Below are 21,110 nucleotides of genomic sequence, written 5' to 3' on the forward strand. Positions count from 1 at the left end.
CTATCACTGAAATTCTCTGGACAAGAAACATTTCACCTAACTGGTAAAAATAGATGTTCATAATGGAGTTTCCACTGGTTCTGTGAGTCTCCTGCATCTCTTTGTGTCTCTTAAACTAATGTGCATCCACCAATGAACTTATTGTCCCAGTGGCAGCACTCGTTCCTAATACTGTTGGCACACTGGAAGATCTGTTCGATGGTAATGAATGAGTTTTAAGGATTGTTGACTCTTTGGGGGGCATTAGCTGGTTGAGGTTATGGTACTTGACCTCTGGGAACTATCCCTGTGAAATAGCTTGTGCTGTGGATGAGATATCACAGCTGGTTTGGAAGTGAAGTGTAAACCAGCTTGAAGTCACTTAAATATTTGGAGCCTGTTCAAAGTGGAATAGCCAGTTCGTGTCTTTGTCAGGTGCAAAAGTTGGTTTGTTGTCTAGTTAAGGCGGAACGGCTATTTTCACAACTCATTAAGATGGAACAGCTAATTTGGCATCAAATTAAGGTGGAGCAGCCAGTTTGATGTTTGGTTAAGGTGGAAAGATGAATTTGGCACCTTTCTATGGAGGTGTGGCATACCTGAAGCCTCTAACATTGTGGCTCAGGGATTGGGGTGATTTTAGGTTGGGATTGGACCATGGGATCAGCAGATTCTGCTACACAGGTAAAGATTGTTTTTTAAGAAGGAACTGCAGATGCTGGTAAATCGAAGGTACACAAAAATGCTGGAGAAACTTAGCGGGTGCAGCAGCATCTATGGAGCGAAGGAGATAGGCAACGTTTCGGGCCGAAACCCTTCTTCAGACGAAGCAACGAAGACAAAGGCCGAATCAGCAAATTTAATATCATACTTATATAACATCATTCTAAATATCGAAATACCATCAACCGACGGAATTAGAAGAGACTGGGAACAAGAACTAGCTATAAACATTTCAAAAGAGAGGTGGGATAAACATTTACTATATGTGCATAAATGCTCGATTAATGTAAGACACACTCTAATTCAATTTAAAATCTTACATAGATTATATTACTCAAAAACCAAAATAAGCAAACATTTTCCTAACGTCTCCCCTATTTGTGATAAATGTCTATCTCAAGAAGCTACTATAGCGCACTCATTTGTTTTTTGTATAAAAATCCAAACATTTTGGACTGAACTTTTTGAAATCCTTACAAAATTATTTAAAATAAAATTGGTACACCTTTTCAAAGGAAAATCTGTATTTTAAGGGTTAATTTTATACTGCTCCGTTCAAAAGAAAGTTGAAAATGTGATATAAAAGGGACATTGACATGACCTTGGTATGGGATCACTTGGGAATGGATGAAAAGAGAAACAAAAATGTGTAGGAATCTCCTCCACGTGCAAAATAGGGCAGGATAGAGACTATTCAACAACAACAATGATGCATTGTTCCCTCAACTGTGAAGGCAATTAATTTGTTACCATTGGCTGTGCAGCCTAAAACCATGAGGTAGAGAAGCCGTCGATGTTATGTTTGTTGCTCTCTACCCAGTGACTCTCTGACAGAAAGTCACAAGCCAGGTCGGGTTAAGGTTAGGATGAATGGTGTTGCCCCCTTTAATAAATGTCTGCCACTATTTAACATTGACCTCCACTCTTCAATAGCAAACAGTAAACTCCCCGTGGACTGGTACCCACAGTCAGGGCAAGGTTCCAGGGTAGGAAAAGTTTAGAGAGAACAAACAGGAGCGTGGTGGAAAAAAGTCCATATTAGGGATGGGGATAAAATGCTAGACTTGTCTGGGCCGATCTGATCCTAAAAAATGAACACAAAATGAAGTCCTCAAGTCTAATTCATTGTTTCATGTTGGAGCTACAGCGGTGCTCAGGACAGCTCCAGTTACAGTGGCCTGTCCCCTTTGCCAAGTTCAACTTAGTTGATGGATTTTTGGATTGTGTTTTTATTTTTTCTATTCGCCTCAATTTCTTTCAGAGATATTTTGTTTGCCATGTATCCGGGCTACCTTTCCAACGCAAAGCTTGCCTGAAACAAGGCGGTGGTCTTACTCTGTGAGTGCAGCCTTTCATTAATTTTCAAACAAATGCATTTCGTTTCAGAGAAATATTTTGACACTTAGGGAGTGATTCCAGACACCTGGAGTCTCCTAGCTTCAAAAACAAGTCATCCATCTTTTGTATAATGCCATAAAACTGAATGTGTAGCTATCTGGTCAAACTAACACCAACTTAAACAGCACTGGAGACCACAAGCTCTGTCCCAAAGTGCATCATTAAGCCCCTTTCAGACTGAGGTCTCATTTAGGATTATGGAAATAGTGGTCATAATTTTTTGCATGAGAGCGGGACTGTGTAGAATGAGAATATTGTCTGACATCTCCAGACATACCTTAGCCTTTCTGTTATTCAAACCCCCATTATACCAAGGAATGTTGATTACTTCAGTGATCTCGTGGCCTGCTTCTCATTCTCCCCTTGTAATTTTGCTCACTCACAATTTCCGTGCCATATCCTAACACTTAAGGGCCTGTCCCACGAGCATGCGACTCCATGCGGCAAGCGCGACCTAACGTGGTCACTTGAGCCGTACGGCCTCGCGGGGCCAGTCCCACTTCCATCGCCGGAGCCGTATGGCGTTGTGCGGAGCTGGTCCCGACATCGCGCGGGGCTCCGAAAAACTGACCGTGTTCAAAAATTCCGCGCGGCAACGGCCTGCAGCCGCCTCGATGCCATACGTCACGCACGAACTTCCCGTGGACTTCGCTCGAACTTCATGTCACTCACTCGACCTCCTTGCGGCCCCCGCGTCAGGTTTTGTCTCGCTTGCCGCATGCAGTCGCATGCTCGTGGGACAAGACTTTTACCGATACCTCTTTGCTGTCACCCCTGAATTTGCTGATATGCATACGTTCCAAGATTCTGCAACATGTTGGAAGAGTGAAATAGGTCAGGGCAGGACTGGGGTGTAAGTCAATGATTGGTGGCTGACGCAACATGGCATGTGTCTTAGCTACTTCTCTCCACTAATCTGTGAACATTCAGTTTTCATTTTCTTGTCCAAGAATTTAAATGTCTCAAGACCTCTCCTCTCACAGTCTCCACTTCTCTGAGTGCCAATCCTCCGTGAGGATTTACATTCTGCCAATTCCAGCTTCTTCAACATCACCAAGTTTTCGCACTGCCTCTGGCAGCTATTGATTCGACTACCAACTCTGTTTTACCTCTCCAACCTTTTCAGCTTCTGTTTTCCCTCCTCTAAAACTCTGCTGAAACCCCATCCCCTTGTCCAACCTGTTGAGGATCAATTCCAATGCACAATGCCTTCCTCTCTTGCTGGCGATTATCCTCGATTTCAGTCACTTCTCGCTGACTCACTGTGCTGAGATTCTTGTATACTTGAGTTAAATGGAATACAGATGGTGAGATCTGGTCAGCATTTCCATGGAGCGCGCTACAGAAAATAACGGAGAGGCTTCTGCCTGAGGCAAGTCTATTTAGAGGACTGACCAAGCAGCAGGGACATTGTTCAGCTGATGCACGATTGGTGTGCCAGTTGTGAGATGATACACCAGGATGTGCAGAGGAAAGATGGACCTGACCGGAAATGCAAGCCTCAATAGGCGAATGCAGACTTGCATGAGGCTAAGATTAGTCCAGCACTGACCAATCCCCACCAATCAACTAGATGTCTTAACGTGTAAGGTAAAACCTTCTAATGGGATATAATGGGGTGATTGTTGTAGTATGTAAAACCATGGCTCTTCACACTCCCCAAATAAGGACTAAGGATATTCAAAAGCAAAGTGAGAACAAATGTCTTCACCCCGAACATGGCGAGTCTTTAGAAATCTCTGCCTGTGCGGTGTGGAGGCTCAGTCATTGAATATGTTGCAGACAGAGACTAAAAAATGGTTTGGTATTGGAGAAGTCAAGGGATATGGGACAAGTGAAGGAAAGTGACACTGGGGTAAAGCATCAGTCAGATGGTATTGACAAATGAAGTTGGTATGAGAGGTTGAATGGGCTACTCCTTCTGTGACATTTGTTCTTTGCTTTGATAGTGGGTTCACTCTCATGAAGGCCCATCTCACATCTGCGACAGTGACCATAAGTACACGTGCATCTGAGGTTGTTGGGGCGGCCATGTCATTCCACTGGCCTTCTGTTCAAAACGAGGATGGAATGCATTAAACATGTTGGGGAGTGATGTGTTGTTGTCAACTATACTGCCCAAAATGCCACCGCATATCTTTGAACCGCCACTCCCGATTTGGACAATCTACTTGAGTCCTACTCCTTGATGCAATCATTCCAGTTAAGAAAACACACTTTCAGTGTTCTGTCCTGGCAGTGAATTTTGCATTTATGCTTAATTGCGATTGTAATTAATTTATTAGCCAAGTATGTAAACATACAAGGAACTTGATTAGACAACAGTCATACAAAAAAGCACCAAGATACATAACCACAATAAAAATAAACATAGACTTAAACAGCCAACAGTTCAGTGTGAGAATCCCCAGGGCCACAGCATAAGCGGAGACCCACAGCCATCAGTTCAATGTCCGGGCCACACACATGCTCCTTCACCGTGATGTGACCAGAGTTGCACCGACCGTTGTCACTCTCTCTGCAGTCCCTGTCCACCTGAACAGTCAGAAAGCCGTCCACACTCGCACTAGACTCCGGGATGTCCTCATGGAGCCATGTCCCCGCAAAACACTGAGATCTCTGCACACACGGCACTCCCTCCGGGTCCTCACCAGTGCAGGCAGCAGTCCATCTTGTTTTTATCGCTGACCTCGCATTCCCCACTGTGATGGAAGGCAAATAACTTGTCCCTTCTTTTCTCCTTTCCCCCCGTGGTCGGAACAATCAAACCTTCTGCAGTCGGCGATCAAAGCTCCCGCGATCGGGGCGGTCGAAGCTCCAGCTTTTAGCACTCCCGCATTCGTTCCCTAACGAAGAGACCACCAGCTCCACGATGTTGGCGCCGCAGTGCTGCTGGCGATACGTTGAAAAAGTCGCATCTCCGTTGAGGAAAGAGATAAAAAAAGGCTTCCCCCACCCCACCTCCTGTTGTATAGTTCCTGCAGAGAGTAGTGCGTTCGGCCGAACGCACTATGTGAACTTCACTCGCCCCCCTGCAGGAACTATACAACAGGAGGCGCAACTCCAGAGCAAATAAAATCATGGGAGACCCCTTCCACCCCTACAACGGACTGTTCCAGCTGCTACGGTCAGGCAAACGCCTCCGTTGCCATGCGGTGAGAACGGAGAGGTTGAGAAGGAGTTTCTTCCCAGATGCAATTCGGACTGTAAACGCCTATCTCACCAGGGACTAACTCTACTGAACGTTTTTCCTTCCATTATTTATTATGTAAAAGAATATGTGTGTTATGATTGTGTTTATAATTTGTTTGGTTGGTTTGTTGTTTGTCTTTTGCACAAAAGTCCGCGAGCATTGCCACTTTCATTTCACTGCACATCTCGCATGTGTATGTGACAAATAAACTTGACTTGACTTGACTTGACATAATACAAAAACTAAAGGTACACTAAAAACATATAAGTCCAACACAGACCAAAACAGCAAATGAAGATGAAGATACGACAGGCTGTTGGCGAGGCTGCCATGAATGGCGCCAGCACTGGGGTAGTAAAACTTGATGCAATTACAAAACTGGGCTGAAGGTTCAGGAATCAGGAATCCTTGGCCTGAAAATTAGACAATTTCTCCCTCCTACCCCAAAGGAATGGGCCCTGGGTATTGAGCTTACGATTTCTAGCCACTGCTTCATTGTTAATTATTGCATTGTTGTCAGTGTGTGAGTTGGCTACCATGTTTTCCTAGATTACAACATTGCTGGCACCTCAAACGATGTCTTTCACCTATGCAAAGAATTTTGAGAATAATAGGGTTTTGAATAATAATTCATAAATTTAAATATTTATTCCATGGCCTTCAATGAAGACGTGTACTTTTATGGTCCATTGAAATCTTCCATTGAAAGCTGATGAGAGTTTTAATTTCGACCCTCCTCTCCCATTCTGTGGCAATGTCTAATTGTAAACAGACAGATTTGTGGTGAAAGGGTTAACATTAACACACGTTTCCGCCATGGCGGCTTGGAGATTTTGATAAGCTGCTGCTGATTGAGTTAATCTCACAGTGCAGGGCTGGGATGTTTTGAATGGGTTAATCACCCGGCTGGATCGGACCTTACCGGGATGTACTGCAGATGGGAAAGGTCAGGCTAAAGGGGAGGGGAGAGTTTGTGGAGATTCTCTTGCTCCACAATCAGTCGGATTTCTGTTGAAACATTTCCTGCCACTGAGACTCGATTGTGATTGTTGGTAGTGATTTTTCTCCTGAGTTTTTTTTTTTGATTAATGAGGGAGACTTAAAAATAAGTGCTGGGATACCACATTCCGTCACCGTGCCACATTTCAAAATCTTTGGAGCACAGATTTTGAGGAAGTCTGTTTGGATGAAGTCTGTGGTTGTTACCCCACCCCCGCTCTAGATGAACGCATAAAACAGGAAATTCCAGGTCATTTTTTCCCCTTAGTCCAGCCTTTCCCTAGTACCAGTTCATTTACAATTAGTGCAGGAGTGTTTCGGCGGAGTCTGCAGCTGGTGGGGGTGGGGAGGGGTGGAGTGGGGGGAGGTCACCCTGCGGGCCAGTTGAAATCTGATCTCCGACATGGACACCATCATCATCCAGAAGCGATTGGTGGAGCGACTCCTCTCTCCCCGGAGTGGATCGGAAAGATGTCAGCGAACACGGGTGAAGGTACAGTGACATGGAGGGGGCAGGGCACAGCGGCAGGACAGGAGGAAAGGGAAGGTGCTCACAATGTAGCTGAACTTGGCAGGAGAAAGGTGGGGTGGAGGGAGAGAAGGTGGGGGGGGGGGGGGGGGGGGGTTTGTTGGAAACGGCTTCACTGGTGCTCTCTGCCAAAACAATCCCAGTGACTCATCCAGTGGGAATGAAAACACTATTTATTCTATTTGATTGCAGCTACTCTGACAGTTCATGACATCCGTTTATGATTCAAACTCATGCAGTGACATTGGAAGCTGTTACTATGAATCTCAGGCACCCTTAAATCAGTGACACCCTCTGTTATTGAAAACCACAGGCACCTTTAAGTTGTGCAACTGGAGCATTGTTGGTGAGAATCCCAAGTCCCTTAGTGACACTCGGTGTTGTTACTGAGATTACAGGTCCACTTAAATCAGACACGCTGGGTGTTATTATTGCGATCCAGACTCCCTTAAATCAGTGATACTGGGTATTGTTACTGAGATCCAGACTCCCTTACATCAGTGATACTACGTATTGTTACTGAGATCCCTGCTGCCCACAAATCAGTGCCACTGGGTGTTGTTATTGAGAATCGCATGGTCCCTTAAGCCAGTGACACTGTTCTCACTGACATTTCCTGGATCCCTCCATTCAGCGGCACAATCTTACTGAGAGATTGCTGGGACACCAGCCTGTGACATTGATAATTTTGAGGGTTTGAAACAGATACTGTGAAACTAAAGATTCCTTCACATTAGGACCATCCGGGATACAGTACAATGTTTCAGACACTCTACATACTTCCCCCTCCCAATAATTGTTCTTCCCCTCCCATAAACTGGTCTCTTTGTGTTCAACACGCAGTTTCACTGGTGAGAAACTGCAGATCCCTGCGAAAGGTTTGACATTCCTTTGCAGTTTATCTTTTGCTCTGCTTCTGCAGTTGAACTTATGGGTGGGTGTAGAGTCAATAGTGTTCTGTGGTTAATAAGTGTTATCCTGTCTTCCTCTGGCCTTAGCTCAGAGCTCTGGGATTCTTTCATTACTCTGGCCACAGTTTCCTTAAGACACCCATTCTACAATTAGTTTAGGTGATGTCTCACAGCTCCAGCAACCCATTTCAAACCTGATCTCAGATGCTATCTATGTGGAGTTGTACATTGCCCCTGTAACCACCTGTGGTTCTCTGGATTCCTCCCACATTCACAAACATGCGGGTTGGTAGGTCATGGTTGCAGAGTAGGGGTTGAGGAAAAGGGTCAGCGTGGAGGGCTAATGAAAATGGGCAAAAGAACGAGGAGTAAGGTTGTCATGTTAGTTTAGAGATTCAGTGTAGAAACAGGCCCTTCGGCTACCGGCAATACATTAGTTCTATTCTACACACTCAGGAAAATTTGCAGAAGCCAATTAACTCTACAAACCTGCACGTCTATGGAATGTGGGATGAAGCCCCACGCTGTCACAGAGAGAACGTACAAACTCCGTACAGACAGTCAGGATTGAACCCAGGTCTCTGGCGCTACAAGGCAGCAACTGTACTGCTTACCACTGTGCCGCTCCAAATATGTGATGGGGTTTCCTCTAATTAATGAGGAATTGACTGCACCATTCACGCAAGGTGCCTTTTTTTGCCTTATGATTTATCCAGTCTTCAAACCTGCTCTACCCACCCAACCAACAAAGAACACGTATTAGACAGATTCCCAATGGAATAACGGACACAGGAGTTGCCCAACAGACACTATGGCCAGGATTTTGTAGTCACTCGTGTGCGCTGATGATTTGCTGATAATCTGCTCAATACAATGGCTCCATATCAATCCTCTCCATTGAAACCTCTGAGAGCAGCTGGTTGGGAATCCTTCCCCAAGGCACCCGGAAAAAATCCCGAAAACACTGCAATTTAATTTGCCATGAATTTTCCACTTTAGTATGTTCCTGTATAATGCATTGTTAAGATCTCTCTTGGGCATGACATTAAACTGCAGGGGGATGCTATTATTCCTGTGGGTCAGTGCAGAAAATAGCAGCAGGTCCAAGAGGTACCCACAAGGATCCTCCATCAAGTAGCATCAATACAATAAATGTTACTGTTTAAGGGAGTTGGTGCAGTGTAAAATGGCAGAATAACCAAACAGAGCAACAAAATGGCCTACTTGATCACTGTGAGAGTTCCTCAAAGTAACCCCTGATATATGAGGTGTACTGGGACACTGTACTGTACATTCTCCTGCTCCCTATCTGAATTTGCACATGTTGGTTCCACTGTGCTCAATGTTTATCACTTACAGAAAGATGACCAGGGGAAGGAAGTTCTGGTGTTTCCTGGTTTAATTGATAATTGTATGCAATTCACTTATCTAACATTCCTACTTATTGCGCTGCTGGTTGATGCCTTGTCATTTCAACCAGTGGTTGAGTTGTGTTGCCCATATCCAGGACAGTACACTGCTGCATTGCATCCCTTAAACAATTAGATTTAACGCAATTTTCTGCCTTGGGAAATATATCACTATTCCTTTCCTGTCTTTGGTTCTACATTTTGGAATTCCCTTCCCGCCAACATCAGCAGAGAGTCTATTGCATTTTGAGAAGGTGCTTTTATGTAGTGGTGCTTTAAGGCAATAGATGTTAGCAATAAACAAGCTGCTGGACGATGTCAACGGGTCAGGCAGCATCCCCTCAAAATTACAGCATCTGCAGTCTCTTGTGTCTCCAATAAATGTTGGCTTTTGCTAGTAATTTTCTAGTGGGGTGGCACATTGCACAGTGGTAGAGTTGCTGCCTACCAGCACCATAGACTCAGGTTTGATCCTGACTACGGGTGCTGCCAGTATGGAGTTTGCATGTTCTCCCTGTGCCCGTGTGGGTTTTCTCTGGTTGCTCCGGTTTCCCCCCGTATTCTAAAGACATGCAGGTTTGTAGGTTAATTGGCTTCTGTAAATTGCCCCCCGTGTGTTGGGTAGAACTAGTGGGTGATCGCTGGTCGGCGTAGTCTCAGTGGACCAAAGCGCCTGTTTCCATGTTGTATCTCTGAACTAATTATCATAAAATAAAATTAACATAGGTACACAATCTATCCTGGGCTTCCATCCACCTCCATGTAGGTTCAGAAACAGATCCCGAATCAGATAATTTTATTGTTATATACAACAGGGTGCAATTAAATTCCTAGTTCACCTAAGCTCACAGGGTAAACAGTGCACACAATATTGATAGATGTGATAATAATTTCAGTGATGAATGCAACACATGGTGCAGAGATGGTAATGCAATCTGAACTAACACAAAAAAAACTAGTGCAATAATGGAATAACCAAATTAGCTAAGAATGAGAGTACGTGGTAGCATTTCCGGGAAGAGATGGTAGCTGTTGATATCCATGCCAAGGCACATAAAACTGTCGACTATCTGTACTCTAACTCCATTAATGAGGCTGGGGTTGTGTTCACACTCTTGCCTCTATCGATCAACGACTAACACTTTCACCATGTTGCCATTCAGTATCAGCTTGTTCCTCTGATAACATCACATAACGTTCTCAATCTCTTTCCTGGGTTGAGTCTGATGATCCAACCGATGACAGCGGCAATGTAGGCAGACTTAAAGATTGAGGTCATGTTGTGCTTGTTCTCCAATAAGCAACCTTTTGAAAGACCAACGGCCTGATAAGTTATTTATTTTCCTCCACATAAATGCTAACTGACCTGCTGAGTCTTTCCAGCATTGTTTGTTTCCCTTCTCAGTTGCATAGTTCTTACCTGTGACCACTCCACCCCTGTCTTCCAATATGCCCACAATACACCCATGGTCTATCTTGCACTCTTTAATTCTTTCCCTCCTGTCGACTAATCCCTTTTCCAACACAAAATCTTTGCTAACCCAAACATTACTCCCATCCCTGTTCTCTCTACTTCATCAATCCATTCTACTGCTAAAGGTTCAGGTGTTCTCAAAACCTTCCTGTGCCAAGCTCCCTCCAGCTGTCAGTCCTCCCCATGGTCAGAATCCTCTGTTTGTTGATCTCTTGACAATCAACCTATCTTAAGCTCTCCAATGCTGATTGTTTTCTGTAACCCCACACTCTTACCAGTTCCCCATTTTCTCTGTTCTCTAGTCTCTCTCCTAATGTTCTCTGCAACATCAATAATCTGCATGGACAATACTTTCTCCTCTCCAGGTTCTCTCTACTTTCCCAATTCCCTCTCTGTGCCCCGATTAGCAGGAGTTTTATATTCATTGTGTTTATGTCAACTAAACTGAATGAAGGAATGAAGGAAGATGCAAGAACATCTACATTTCCCCTGAATAGGGGGATTAATAAAGTATTGATTATTATTATTATTATTATTATTTATTTTTATTGTTGCAGGGTTGCTGCCATTATACCCTTTGCACATTTATTTTTGAGACATTGAGTTTAAAGTCAATTGTTTTCATGTTTTGAATTTAGATGAATTGCAGAGAGAGAGAACCTGCTGGGCAGGTACTCAGATTGGGTGTGGATGGTGTTGTATCAGCATTTGTCCTCCAGCGCCACAGTTTTTAATCTGTTTTGTCGAAAGAAACCTGTAGCCAAATCTCAATAATTGAGACTTATGCCCCTGTCCCACTTAGGAAACCTGAATGGAAACCTCTGGAGACCTTGCGCCCCACCCAAGGTTTCCGTGCGGTTCCCGGAAGTTCCCGGAGGTTTTTGTCAGTCTCCCTACCTGCTTCCACTACCTGCAACCTCCGGCAACCACCTGCAACCTCCGGGAACCGCACGGAAACCTTGGGTGGGGCGCAAAGTCTCCAGAGGTTTCCGTTCAGGTTTCCTAAGTGGGACAGGGGCATTAGATACATGGATTGGAAGCGATGCATTTGAAAGCAGAGAGGTTGCTGGTATGGATGGATGGGACAAGGGAATATCTGTGATGTGTTGGGTTCCTAATTCTAACGCTAATAGTTGCAATAATTTATGCTCGTCTGCGGTTATGGCAGGGGTTTGCTAGGCAGAAAGGAGTGGTCTACAGTCTGTGGGCTGTCATTGTGGGCTACAGTCTCAAGTCAGCTACCTTGTGCTTAATGAGAATGTCATGATTAGAAAAAGATTCTCTAATCTATTGCATCCAGGTTGTCAAAAACGTGATGGTTTCAACTGGGATTTGCAGTGGCCGAATCCAAACTATGAGTACACCCGTCACAGATACTGCAGTTTTGTGAAACGGAGAGTGTTCTCCTGGTGTAGTAAAAGACAACCTTGTGAGATATTGGTCGGGATACACTTTTGGCATTCTGTACCTGACTGGGAATGTTGACAATTGACACCAAAAAACTGCTCCATTTACGGACTGTTGCTTGGAAGTGACCTATTACACCCAATACAAGGAAATATTTTGGGAGACACAAGAAGCTGTAAATACTAGAATCTTGAGCAAAACATCGAGTGCTGGTGGAACTTTGCAGCTCAGGCAGCATCTGGGGAGGGAATGGACAGGTGACATTTTGGGTTGCAACCCATCTTCAGAATATTTTGGAAGCTCCAGTTTACTGTCCATGAATTGCATGCATTTCGTATACGTTTTTCCTGGTCCATCTTGTGTAATCTCCAATTATCACCTCTTTGGGATTTTCTAAAATTAGCAATTTATTTGTTTCAGGATGTGGAAAAAGAATATGTGGGATTCGCCACATTGCCCAACCAGGTCCATCGCAAATCAGTGAAGAAGGGCTTTGACTTCACGCTAATGGTAGCAGGTAAGAATGCTTCCTGCTAATAATACTTGAAACCCATTGCTCAGAATCATAATGAGTAGTTGAAGCAGGTTAAGCAGCACCATGTAAAATGTGCTTAGTTGGATCTGCATATCTGTCTGTCGACCTGAGTGAGAGGAATAGAAACCCTGGAAGGTTGTTTGGACTTTTTCTTAGTTTTGGAGGTGTGATAAGTTAGGAAAAATATAAATTGTTGACACTTGAGCTTTTGGAGCACTTGAAAGCTTGGTCTCGAGACCAATGGTGCTGGTCTATCTATATTTGTAGTGGAAAGGTTTTCCCATTCCCATCAGTCTACCCAGGTTCTCTCTCCCATCGTTCACCTTGTCCATCTCATCCCCCTCCCCCACATTGGTCCATCTTGCCTTTGTCCACACACCATTACCCCCCCCCCCCTCCCAATCTGGTTCCACCTATTCCACCAGCTCCTGTTCCACCACCTCCCAACTATATCCAGGCCATATTTCCTCTTCATCCCCAGAATTGATGCAGACATTGATATCCTGAAACATTGACATATCCCCTTTGCTTCCGCAGATGCTGCTTGACTACGAATTAACCCATTAGTTTTACTTAAGGTTCGAGTTAAGCTGCTGTCGTTAGTTTCTCTGAACCGTTACCATTGCTGTCATTGGACTTTGTCTCTGGACTGTAATGCTCCAATGCTGAGAACTATATTCTGCACTCTGTATCTTTCACTTCGCTCTATCGAGTGTACTTGAGTGTGGCTTAATTGCATTTATGTGTTGTGTTTTCTGATTTGATTGGATAGCATGCAAAACGAAGCTATTCACTGTATCTCCGTACACGTGACAATACTAAACTTAAACTTAACCCTGCCAGTTTCTCGATACAACATGATGCTACTTGACTTTACATGTTTCTATGTTTAGACTTTACTTTAGACTTTAGAATATAGCATGGAAATAAGCCCTTCTGCGCCGATCAGATCGCTCTGTACACTAGTACTATCCTACACACTAGGAACAATTTACTATTCAGTGAAACTAATTAACCTACAAACCTGTACATTTTTATAATATTCCTCTACCCTGTTTAGAATATTACCTTCATGTCAGCAGTGCATCATTTAACTAAGGGACCTGACATTTATTAGTTTAGTTTAGAAATGCAGCTTGGGAGCAGGCCCTTCGGCCCACTGAGTCCGTGCTGACCAACAATCTTTGCACACGAATACTATCCTACACACCCTAGGGCCAATTTACAATTTTAGCAAACAAATTAGCCTAAAAACCTGTTTGTCTTTGGAGTGCGGCAGGAAACCAGAGATCCTGGAGAAAACCCATGTAGTAACAGGGAAAACATACCCACTCCGTACAGACAGCACCTGTAGCCAGGATTGAATGTGGGTCTCTGGCGCTGTAAAGCAGCAACTCCACTGTGCTGGACTAAACCGGAACTGCTATGTATTTCCAGCATTTTCTCTTTTTTACCAGACCTGCACTTTTTATAATGTTCTTCTACCCTGTAGAGAATATTACCTTCATGTAAATAGTACATTATTTAACTAAAGGACCTGACACTGCTCTGCAGAAATTCATTTGCTAATTGTGTGATCCTCCTGCAAGTTAAACAATGCCGTGATTTGCCCCATTGCTCCTTGCTGTTGAATTCCTGTGGCTCCGATATGCACATTCATTTTTTTCATTCCAGCCCCAGGCATTTTGATCATGCCCTTATTGTGTATACTAATTTCCTCACTCTACCTGTCAAAGGGAATCATTTCCTAAGTCACCTAGTGAATGTTATCATTTAATTAAGAAGGTGGATGATGGGGAATGATGAGTTTTGCCGAGGATGATTGGTGTGTGATTGGAATTAAACATTTGCTGTTGATAGGGCTCTTAAAGATAGCGGAGTCGGGGGATATGGGGAGAAGGCAGAAACGGGATACTGATTGTGGATGATCAGCCATGATCACATTGAATGGTGGTGCTGGCTCGAAGGGCCGAATAGCCTACTCCTGCACCTATTGTGTATTGTCTATTGATAACACTTATTTAACAACATTAATTCTCATTATTTAAAATAGTTGTTGCTTTCTCCCCAGGAGAGTCGGGGCTTGGGAAGTCTACTTTAGTCAAGAGCCTCTTCTTCCTTACAGATCTTTACAAAGACAGGAAGCTTCTCAATGCTGAAGGTAAGAATCCTTCTCTATTTTGACCAACCACTACACAACCACATACCTTGCACCACAAGCCACCTTCACACTCACCCACCATTGACGTTTTGCCTCCTCCATCACCCAACAGAAGTCAAGTGTCCAGCTGTTGGAAAATGTTGCCATTCAATTTGCAGGGAAAAGTCACAGTGGTCTAGCAGTTGCTGTTACTCCACAATGCTAAGGTTGCTAATATTATATACTTTTGGTCAACTGGTTTGTGGTCAGACTTAGTGGCATGCTGCCAATGGATGTTTTTCAAACAAAAGCGTTTAATCTTTGTAATGAAATGTATAATGACATCATTTGATTAGTGCCATTGTTTTTATCTAATACCTGAGTAAGAACTCCATAATGATGTTGAGTCCTATCCTGAGAAACCTTTCTCCACTCAACGTGTTCTTACACTACTTGTGCCTCAGATCCTCATGAACGAGGAACCAATCGAGAGGTTGAATAATAGGAACAAAGACATTGTGAGATCAGACATCTTGTCTTTCTGCATGCGATTGAAACATACTGGGATTTAGTTAAAAGTGATGAATTGAGCAAGAAAAAATAATGCAACTGAAATCACATCCACTTGTTTCTAATGCTGAGACATTGTTAGTTATTGCCTATAACGCACCATTAAATGTCCGACTGGTCCTCGGCTTAAACTGAACCTCGATTCCATAAGGATAATTCTGCACTGCTAGGAATGTGAAGTTCTTTGCTCTGAAATAGTAACCATTTCATGCATATCCCCATACACTGCCTGCCAATCTGATTGATACGAAAAACTGTAGTAACTTAGCGGGTCAGACAGAATCTCTGGAGAAAAGTAATGGGTGACATTTTGGGTCTCGACCCGAAACGTCACCTATTCCTTTTCTCCAGAGATGCTGCCTGTCCTGCTGAGTTATTCCAGTTTTTTTGTCTATCTTTGGTTGAAACCAGCATCTGCAGTTCCTTCCTACACAATCTGAATGATACACTGTGATGTGTATCATTCTCAGCTAAATTGGATGAAAACTCTTGAAAACTGGTTAGGGGAAAGATAATTTTTTCTTGATAATAAAAAACGTGCATTATTAATGGGAGTCCTTGTGGTCACATAAATGCAATCAATGGCTGTCGGCACTTATGGGAACCCAGCAATGCTAACCAATCACAATGACAAAGATAGATGAGACTATTAAAATCAATATTGATCAAATATTTTTTTCTGATGACTTCTCTGATGGTGAGAGTGCAGTAATAAAAATAGAAAATACTGAAATTGGTCAGCTGATCATGTAGCAACTATTGGAAGAGAAACATTTCAAGTGCAAGACCTTTCATGCAATTATTCCACAGATGCTGCAGGACTTGCTTAACATTTCTCTCATTTTCTGTTTTTCTTTCATATTTCTGGCCTCTGCAAATTTTTCCATTCATAATTATTATTCCATTCATAATAATAATTTTCAATGGTGTTAATGACGATCACAAACTAATCAGATATCTTTGATTCCTCAAAATTGGACAATGCATTAATCAGTCAGTGGATGAGCAGGATGATTGCAATATATTATTTACATTTGCCCTCACATTTTCCTCATCTTTACTTCACAGAGAGGATCAATCAAACAGTGGAGATTTTAAAACACACAGTGGACATTGAAGAGAAAGGTGTTAAATTAAAGTTGACGATAGTTGATACGCCTGGATTTGGCGATGCAGTCAACAACATACAAAGGTACGTTTTTGTGATGCCAATGGTGATTTCCTTACAAAAGCGACAGGCATGTGGAACTGTTTCCAAGGAACAGGATGATAGAAGGTTTCAAAACTCAGAATGGTGGATATTATTTTCCTCAAGCATGGATTTAAAGGGTAATATATCCAAGCTGGGTTAAGATAATTAATCTTCCATGAACCATCTGAATAATATAGAAACATAGATACATAGAAACATAGAAAATAGGTGCAGGAGTAGGCAATTCGGCCCTTCGAGCCTGCACTGCCATTTAATATGATCATGGCTGATCATCCAACTCGGTATCCTGTACCTGCCTTCTCTCCATACCCCCTGATCCCTTTAGCCACAAGGGCCACATCTAACTCCCTCTTAAATATAGCCAATGAACTGGCCTCAACTACCTTCTGTGGCAGAGAATTCCACAGATTCACCACTCTCCGTGTGAAATTTATTTTTCTCATCTCGGTCCTAAAAGACTTCCCCCTTATCCTTAAACTGTGGCCTCTTGTTCTGGACTTCCCCAACATCGGGAATAATCTTCCTGTATCTAGCCCGCCCAACCCCTTAAGAATTTTGTAAGTTTCTATAAGATCCCCCCTCAATCTTCTAAATTCTAGCGAGTACAAGCCGAGTCTATCCAGTCTTTCTTCATATGAAAGTCCTGACATCCCAGGAATCAGTCTGGTGAACCTTCTCTGTACTCCCTCGATGGCAAGAATATGCAAGGTGCAACCAGCTGAATAGCCCACATCTGAACATCTGTAAGTGAATATTACACAGTTGGATTCAGGTCATTTGTTCCAAAATGTTTGCATCAATGTTTAAGCTGTATCGCAGCATAAACCTTAATTCATCATCGTGCCTTATCTTTGTATCATATTGGCCTGGAGGTTTTTGGTCGTAACAATGGAAAATCACCAACAGTTGCCGACATTACTCTGAGGAACTGAGATCGCTGTTGAATGCACAATTTAGGATGACAGTACCAGCGTACTTCCCTCAGAGTGTTTGCAGTCATGAATACTGGAGTCAAGGGAAGTGACTGAAACTGGTGTGATGGTAAGCTGTCTACAAACAAGATCATCATGATTATGGGGAAAGGTTAGAACAATGGCATCAACCATGAATGGCAGAGCAGGTAGAAGAGGCTGAGCTGCCTACTCCTGTTTCCCCTTCTTATAGGTCTTTAGGTCTAAACATAACCTAAAATGTTATGCAGTTGTTCCTTGATACCTGTGAGTATTGAATGCTTTACTAACCAGCATGGTATGCAGATGTATTAATGGCCCCTGTGGGCGCTGATGAATTTCTCTATCGTATTTATTGTTCTTAACAATACTAAAGTCTATATTTACCAGGCCTCTATATTAAAGTCAGTATTTCTACGAATATTGCCATGCAGTTATACATCAATCAACCTATATTTAAATGTCCTTTCAGTATCAGAGCAGTGAAATGTGTTTGTTTTGTTTGCCCAGACCAAGTCAACACTTAAACCTGTGCCTTCCTAAACAAACCAAGAGGGAATCTCACTGACTCTATTCTGATTTGCTGACATTTGCGAGCCAACGTTCCTTTAAAAGAGATCTCTTTCATTTCTCTTCTCCTTTTTTTTGTGGCAGCTGGAAGCCTATAGCGGACTATATTGACCAACAGTTCGAGCAGTATTTCCGTGATGAGAGTGGCCTAAATCGCAAGAACATTCAGGATAACCGTATCCACTGCTGCTTGTATTTTATCTCTCCCTATGGACACGGGTAAGAGCGAATGCAATTGATAGAGATTGAAGTAATCAGGAAGGAAATGACTTTCTGCAGTGTACTTGGGTTAGTTTCCCGCACTAAATGCGATCAAGGGGCAAGGCAAGTAAAGTTTAATGATGTGTCATCAGCCACATTCACAGCCCAATGTGTTGATTGGGAGTGAAGGAGAGCCTCTCTTGAGAATAATGTCACCAGGATTTTATTGAACTTTCTGTATTTGATTTCTTAGTCTCGGGTGAGTTTATGGTCTGCATTTTGCCTTGCAGAAGAGCTTGTCATTTGTTTTAGAGATGCTCCAGCTATCTGAAGGTATTTTAGGTTGTCTTGTGAGTTATAGACAGGCCGGTGTTCTGTAATTAATTTATTATGCTTTACCTTTGAGAGAGAATTGAAAGGGTTTACATATTAGACTGTACTATGGTTGTTTTACAGTGGGTCCAGTCCTGGGCTAATTGTGTCTGATTGTTCTTTGAGACAATTGTGTAAGACATTGGCAGAGAAATCAGTGGTTCATGCAGTCTCTTGTGGAAGAGACTGCACGAGAAGCTAAATCTGCATTTCTTTACATCTTATTACGGGACTTCGAAAAACAGCACTGCTCCTTGTATCATTGGAACCACTATCCACTTGCAGACGGCCCATGGTTAGCCTTTGAGATTAGATTTGTCCTTCACTGTGATTGTACTTTCTCTGGAGATGCTTGGTCTATGGAGGTGGGGAGGGATAGTCCGCCCACTGTGAGTGTAATTTATTCCATCTGCTTGGATATAGACTGCGGCCACTGGACACGGAGTTTATGAAAGCGTTACATCAGAAAGTGAACATTGTACCAATAATTGCAAAAGCTGACTCGCTCACTCCCATCGAGGTGAAGAAACTCAAAGAGAGGGTGAGAAAAATCATTCATAATATAAGTGCCTCAGAGATTAAAAAAGCAGAACATAAAATTCAGCTGCCACAGGCAAAAAGCACATCCTCCATATTATTGGTGTTATTAATATCCCAGGAAGTATGTCACATTGTCACCAACAAACTGTGCTATCAACAGCCCATATTGCTAGTCATTCACAAATACCATCTGGTTTGGAATTCCATTACAGCTGCAACATTGACATTTAAAGACAATGTGGAAAATTGCCCAGATAACTAATTTTAACAAGCTAATTATTGCCCAATCAGTCTTCTCTCAGCGATGCATCATCTGCACAAGATATTCCCCAACATTGTCAAGCGGTAGAGACAATCCGGGCATTAAACCCAACGCCTGGTCAACCTGGTCAGCGTTTACCAGCATCCACACTTTTTCAGTCTTGCAGCCATTATTTTGCAATCTCAGGTCCTTTGATGATTCCCCAGCCATTGCCCCATCCTCACTGCTCAGTTCACCAGCTCTGCAACATTTTAAATCCATTTCATAGCTTGCGCTTATAGTTTCACTGACTGTGAAACATTGTGAAACACAGCACGCTGTGGTCTGTTGGTTCCTAAACCCAAACTCATCCCTACATTTGCTGCCAAGGCCTCCACCCATATAATCAGTAGGTCAGGCCACATCTGTGGGGAGCAAAATAGAGTTTGACATTAACTGTTTCTCTACCCGCAGATGTGGCCAAACCTGCTGTGTATTTCCAGCATTTAAAATTTTTTATTTCGGATTTCTAGCATTTCCAATTTTTTTTACATTCTCACACAACCACCCCACATATCATGCTGCAAAAGCCTGGAACTTTTATGTTTCTCCACCAATTTTCCTAGCTTCATCAATGTCTTCACGAGTTACTCCTTTGTTTGGATTTTTGTCATGTCTGAAGTTCATGGTCTTGTTTGACTATGTCATAATCATTGCTGTTCTTGTCAAATTGAATTTCTCAGCCTGGTTTATTAACTGGAACTCTACTCTGCTCTTCCTTGTTCCAATGTAGATAAGAGATGAAATTGAACAATACGGAATTAAAATATATCAATTTCCTGAATGTGACTCGGATGAAGATGACGAATTTAAAAAGCAAGATAAAGAACTAAAGGTAAATTGAAATTCAAGGAACGAGAGATTCAAGCAAAATGGTGGAAGTGGTGAATTTAGTTTTTAGAAAGAATCAGACTTTGATACAGCAGCAACAGATACTAGAGAAGGAAATGATATGATGAGGACAGCTTCAGTGAAGTAACTCCAACTCTGATGCACTTGTTTCACTATATAACACATCCATGTTGCTATTCACTGGAGTTTTACTGTGTTCCTACCTGATGCAAATTCTGAGTGGAAACAGCGGGATCGTCCCCCATTCTACCTTCCCAGAGCTGAACAGGACTTTAATCCTGACCATCATTGTATTTGCCTGGGCTCAGAACACAGACTAATATAATAGACCTGATATAATGCAATGCTCTATATCCATGAGGATCGCAACGTTACGAAGAAGATACAGATTTGTAAAAGGATTTGATCTTTATACTTATCTGTTGATAAACTTTGGAATCAATTCTGATTTGATTGTTATTGGGAGAGGTAATATTTTGTGATAGAGTCTATAATTATGGCCCAGTGTGCCATTAGAAGCAGGAACATATTCTTATATTAATTCATTGTTTTCTCATAGGAGACATTAGGACAAACCATTCAGTGGGATGAGGCATTTATTAAACCTGTGTTGGTCTTATTATTAAATATATTTTTCAATGAGATATTCCATTGTCTTTCCTTCACTTTTCATTTTTATTAATCCTCCTTAATATAATTTCCTACTTCTGAATGGTTACAGGAAAGCATTCCCTTTGCAGTCATCGGCAGCAACACGGTGGTGGAAGCTCGAGGTCAGAGGGTCCGTGGCCGACTGTATCCATGGGGCATTGTAGAAGGTGAGCAAGCTCAGGGAAGGAGGGGA

At 42.7% G+C, this 21,110-nt stretch overlaps 1 protein-coding gene across 4 annotated transcripts in view; it reads left to right on the forward strand.

Moving 5' to 3' along the window:
- The window catches only part of septin5a (septin 5a), a 69,361-nt gene that overhangs the window by 40,921 nt on the left and 7,330 nt on the right, over nucleotides 1–21,110 (forward strand). For 2 of the 4 annotated variants that reach the window (XM_055655187.1, XM_055655189.1), the window contains 7 exons: nucleotides 12,443–12,539; nucleotides 14,629–14,718; nucleotides 16,336–16,459; nucleotides 18,085–18,219; nucleotides 18,997–19,114; nucleotides 20,148–20,249; nucleotides 20,988–21,084. In XM_055655187.1, the coding sequence (XP_055511162.1) occupies nucleotides 12,443–12,539; nucleotides 14,629–14,718; nucleotides 16,336–16,459; nucleotides 18,085–18,219; nucleotides 18,997–19,114; nucleotides 20,148–20,249; nucleotides 20,988–21,084 (763 nt within the window). Of the gene's footprint in view, nucleotides 1–6,215; nucleotides 6,240–6,636; nucleotides 6,786–12,442; nucleotides 12,540–14,628; nucleotides 14,719–16,335; nucleotides 16,460–18,084; nucleotides 18,220–18,996; nucleotides 19,115–20,147; nucleotides 20,250–20,987; nucleotides 21,085–21,110 lie in introns of those variants that run through there. The other 2 variants (XM_055655190.1, XM_055655188.1) reach the window with 2 other exon arrangements.

This window comes from Leucoraja erinacea, chromosome 25, assembly GCF_028641065.1.
Source record: "Leucoraja erinacea ecotype New England chromosome 25, Leri_hhj_1, whole genome shotgun sequence".
Classification (NCBI taxonomy): domain Eukaryota; kingdom Metazoa; phylum Chordata; class Chondrichthyes; order Rajiformes; family Rajidae; genus Leucoraja; species Leucoraja erinaceus.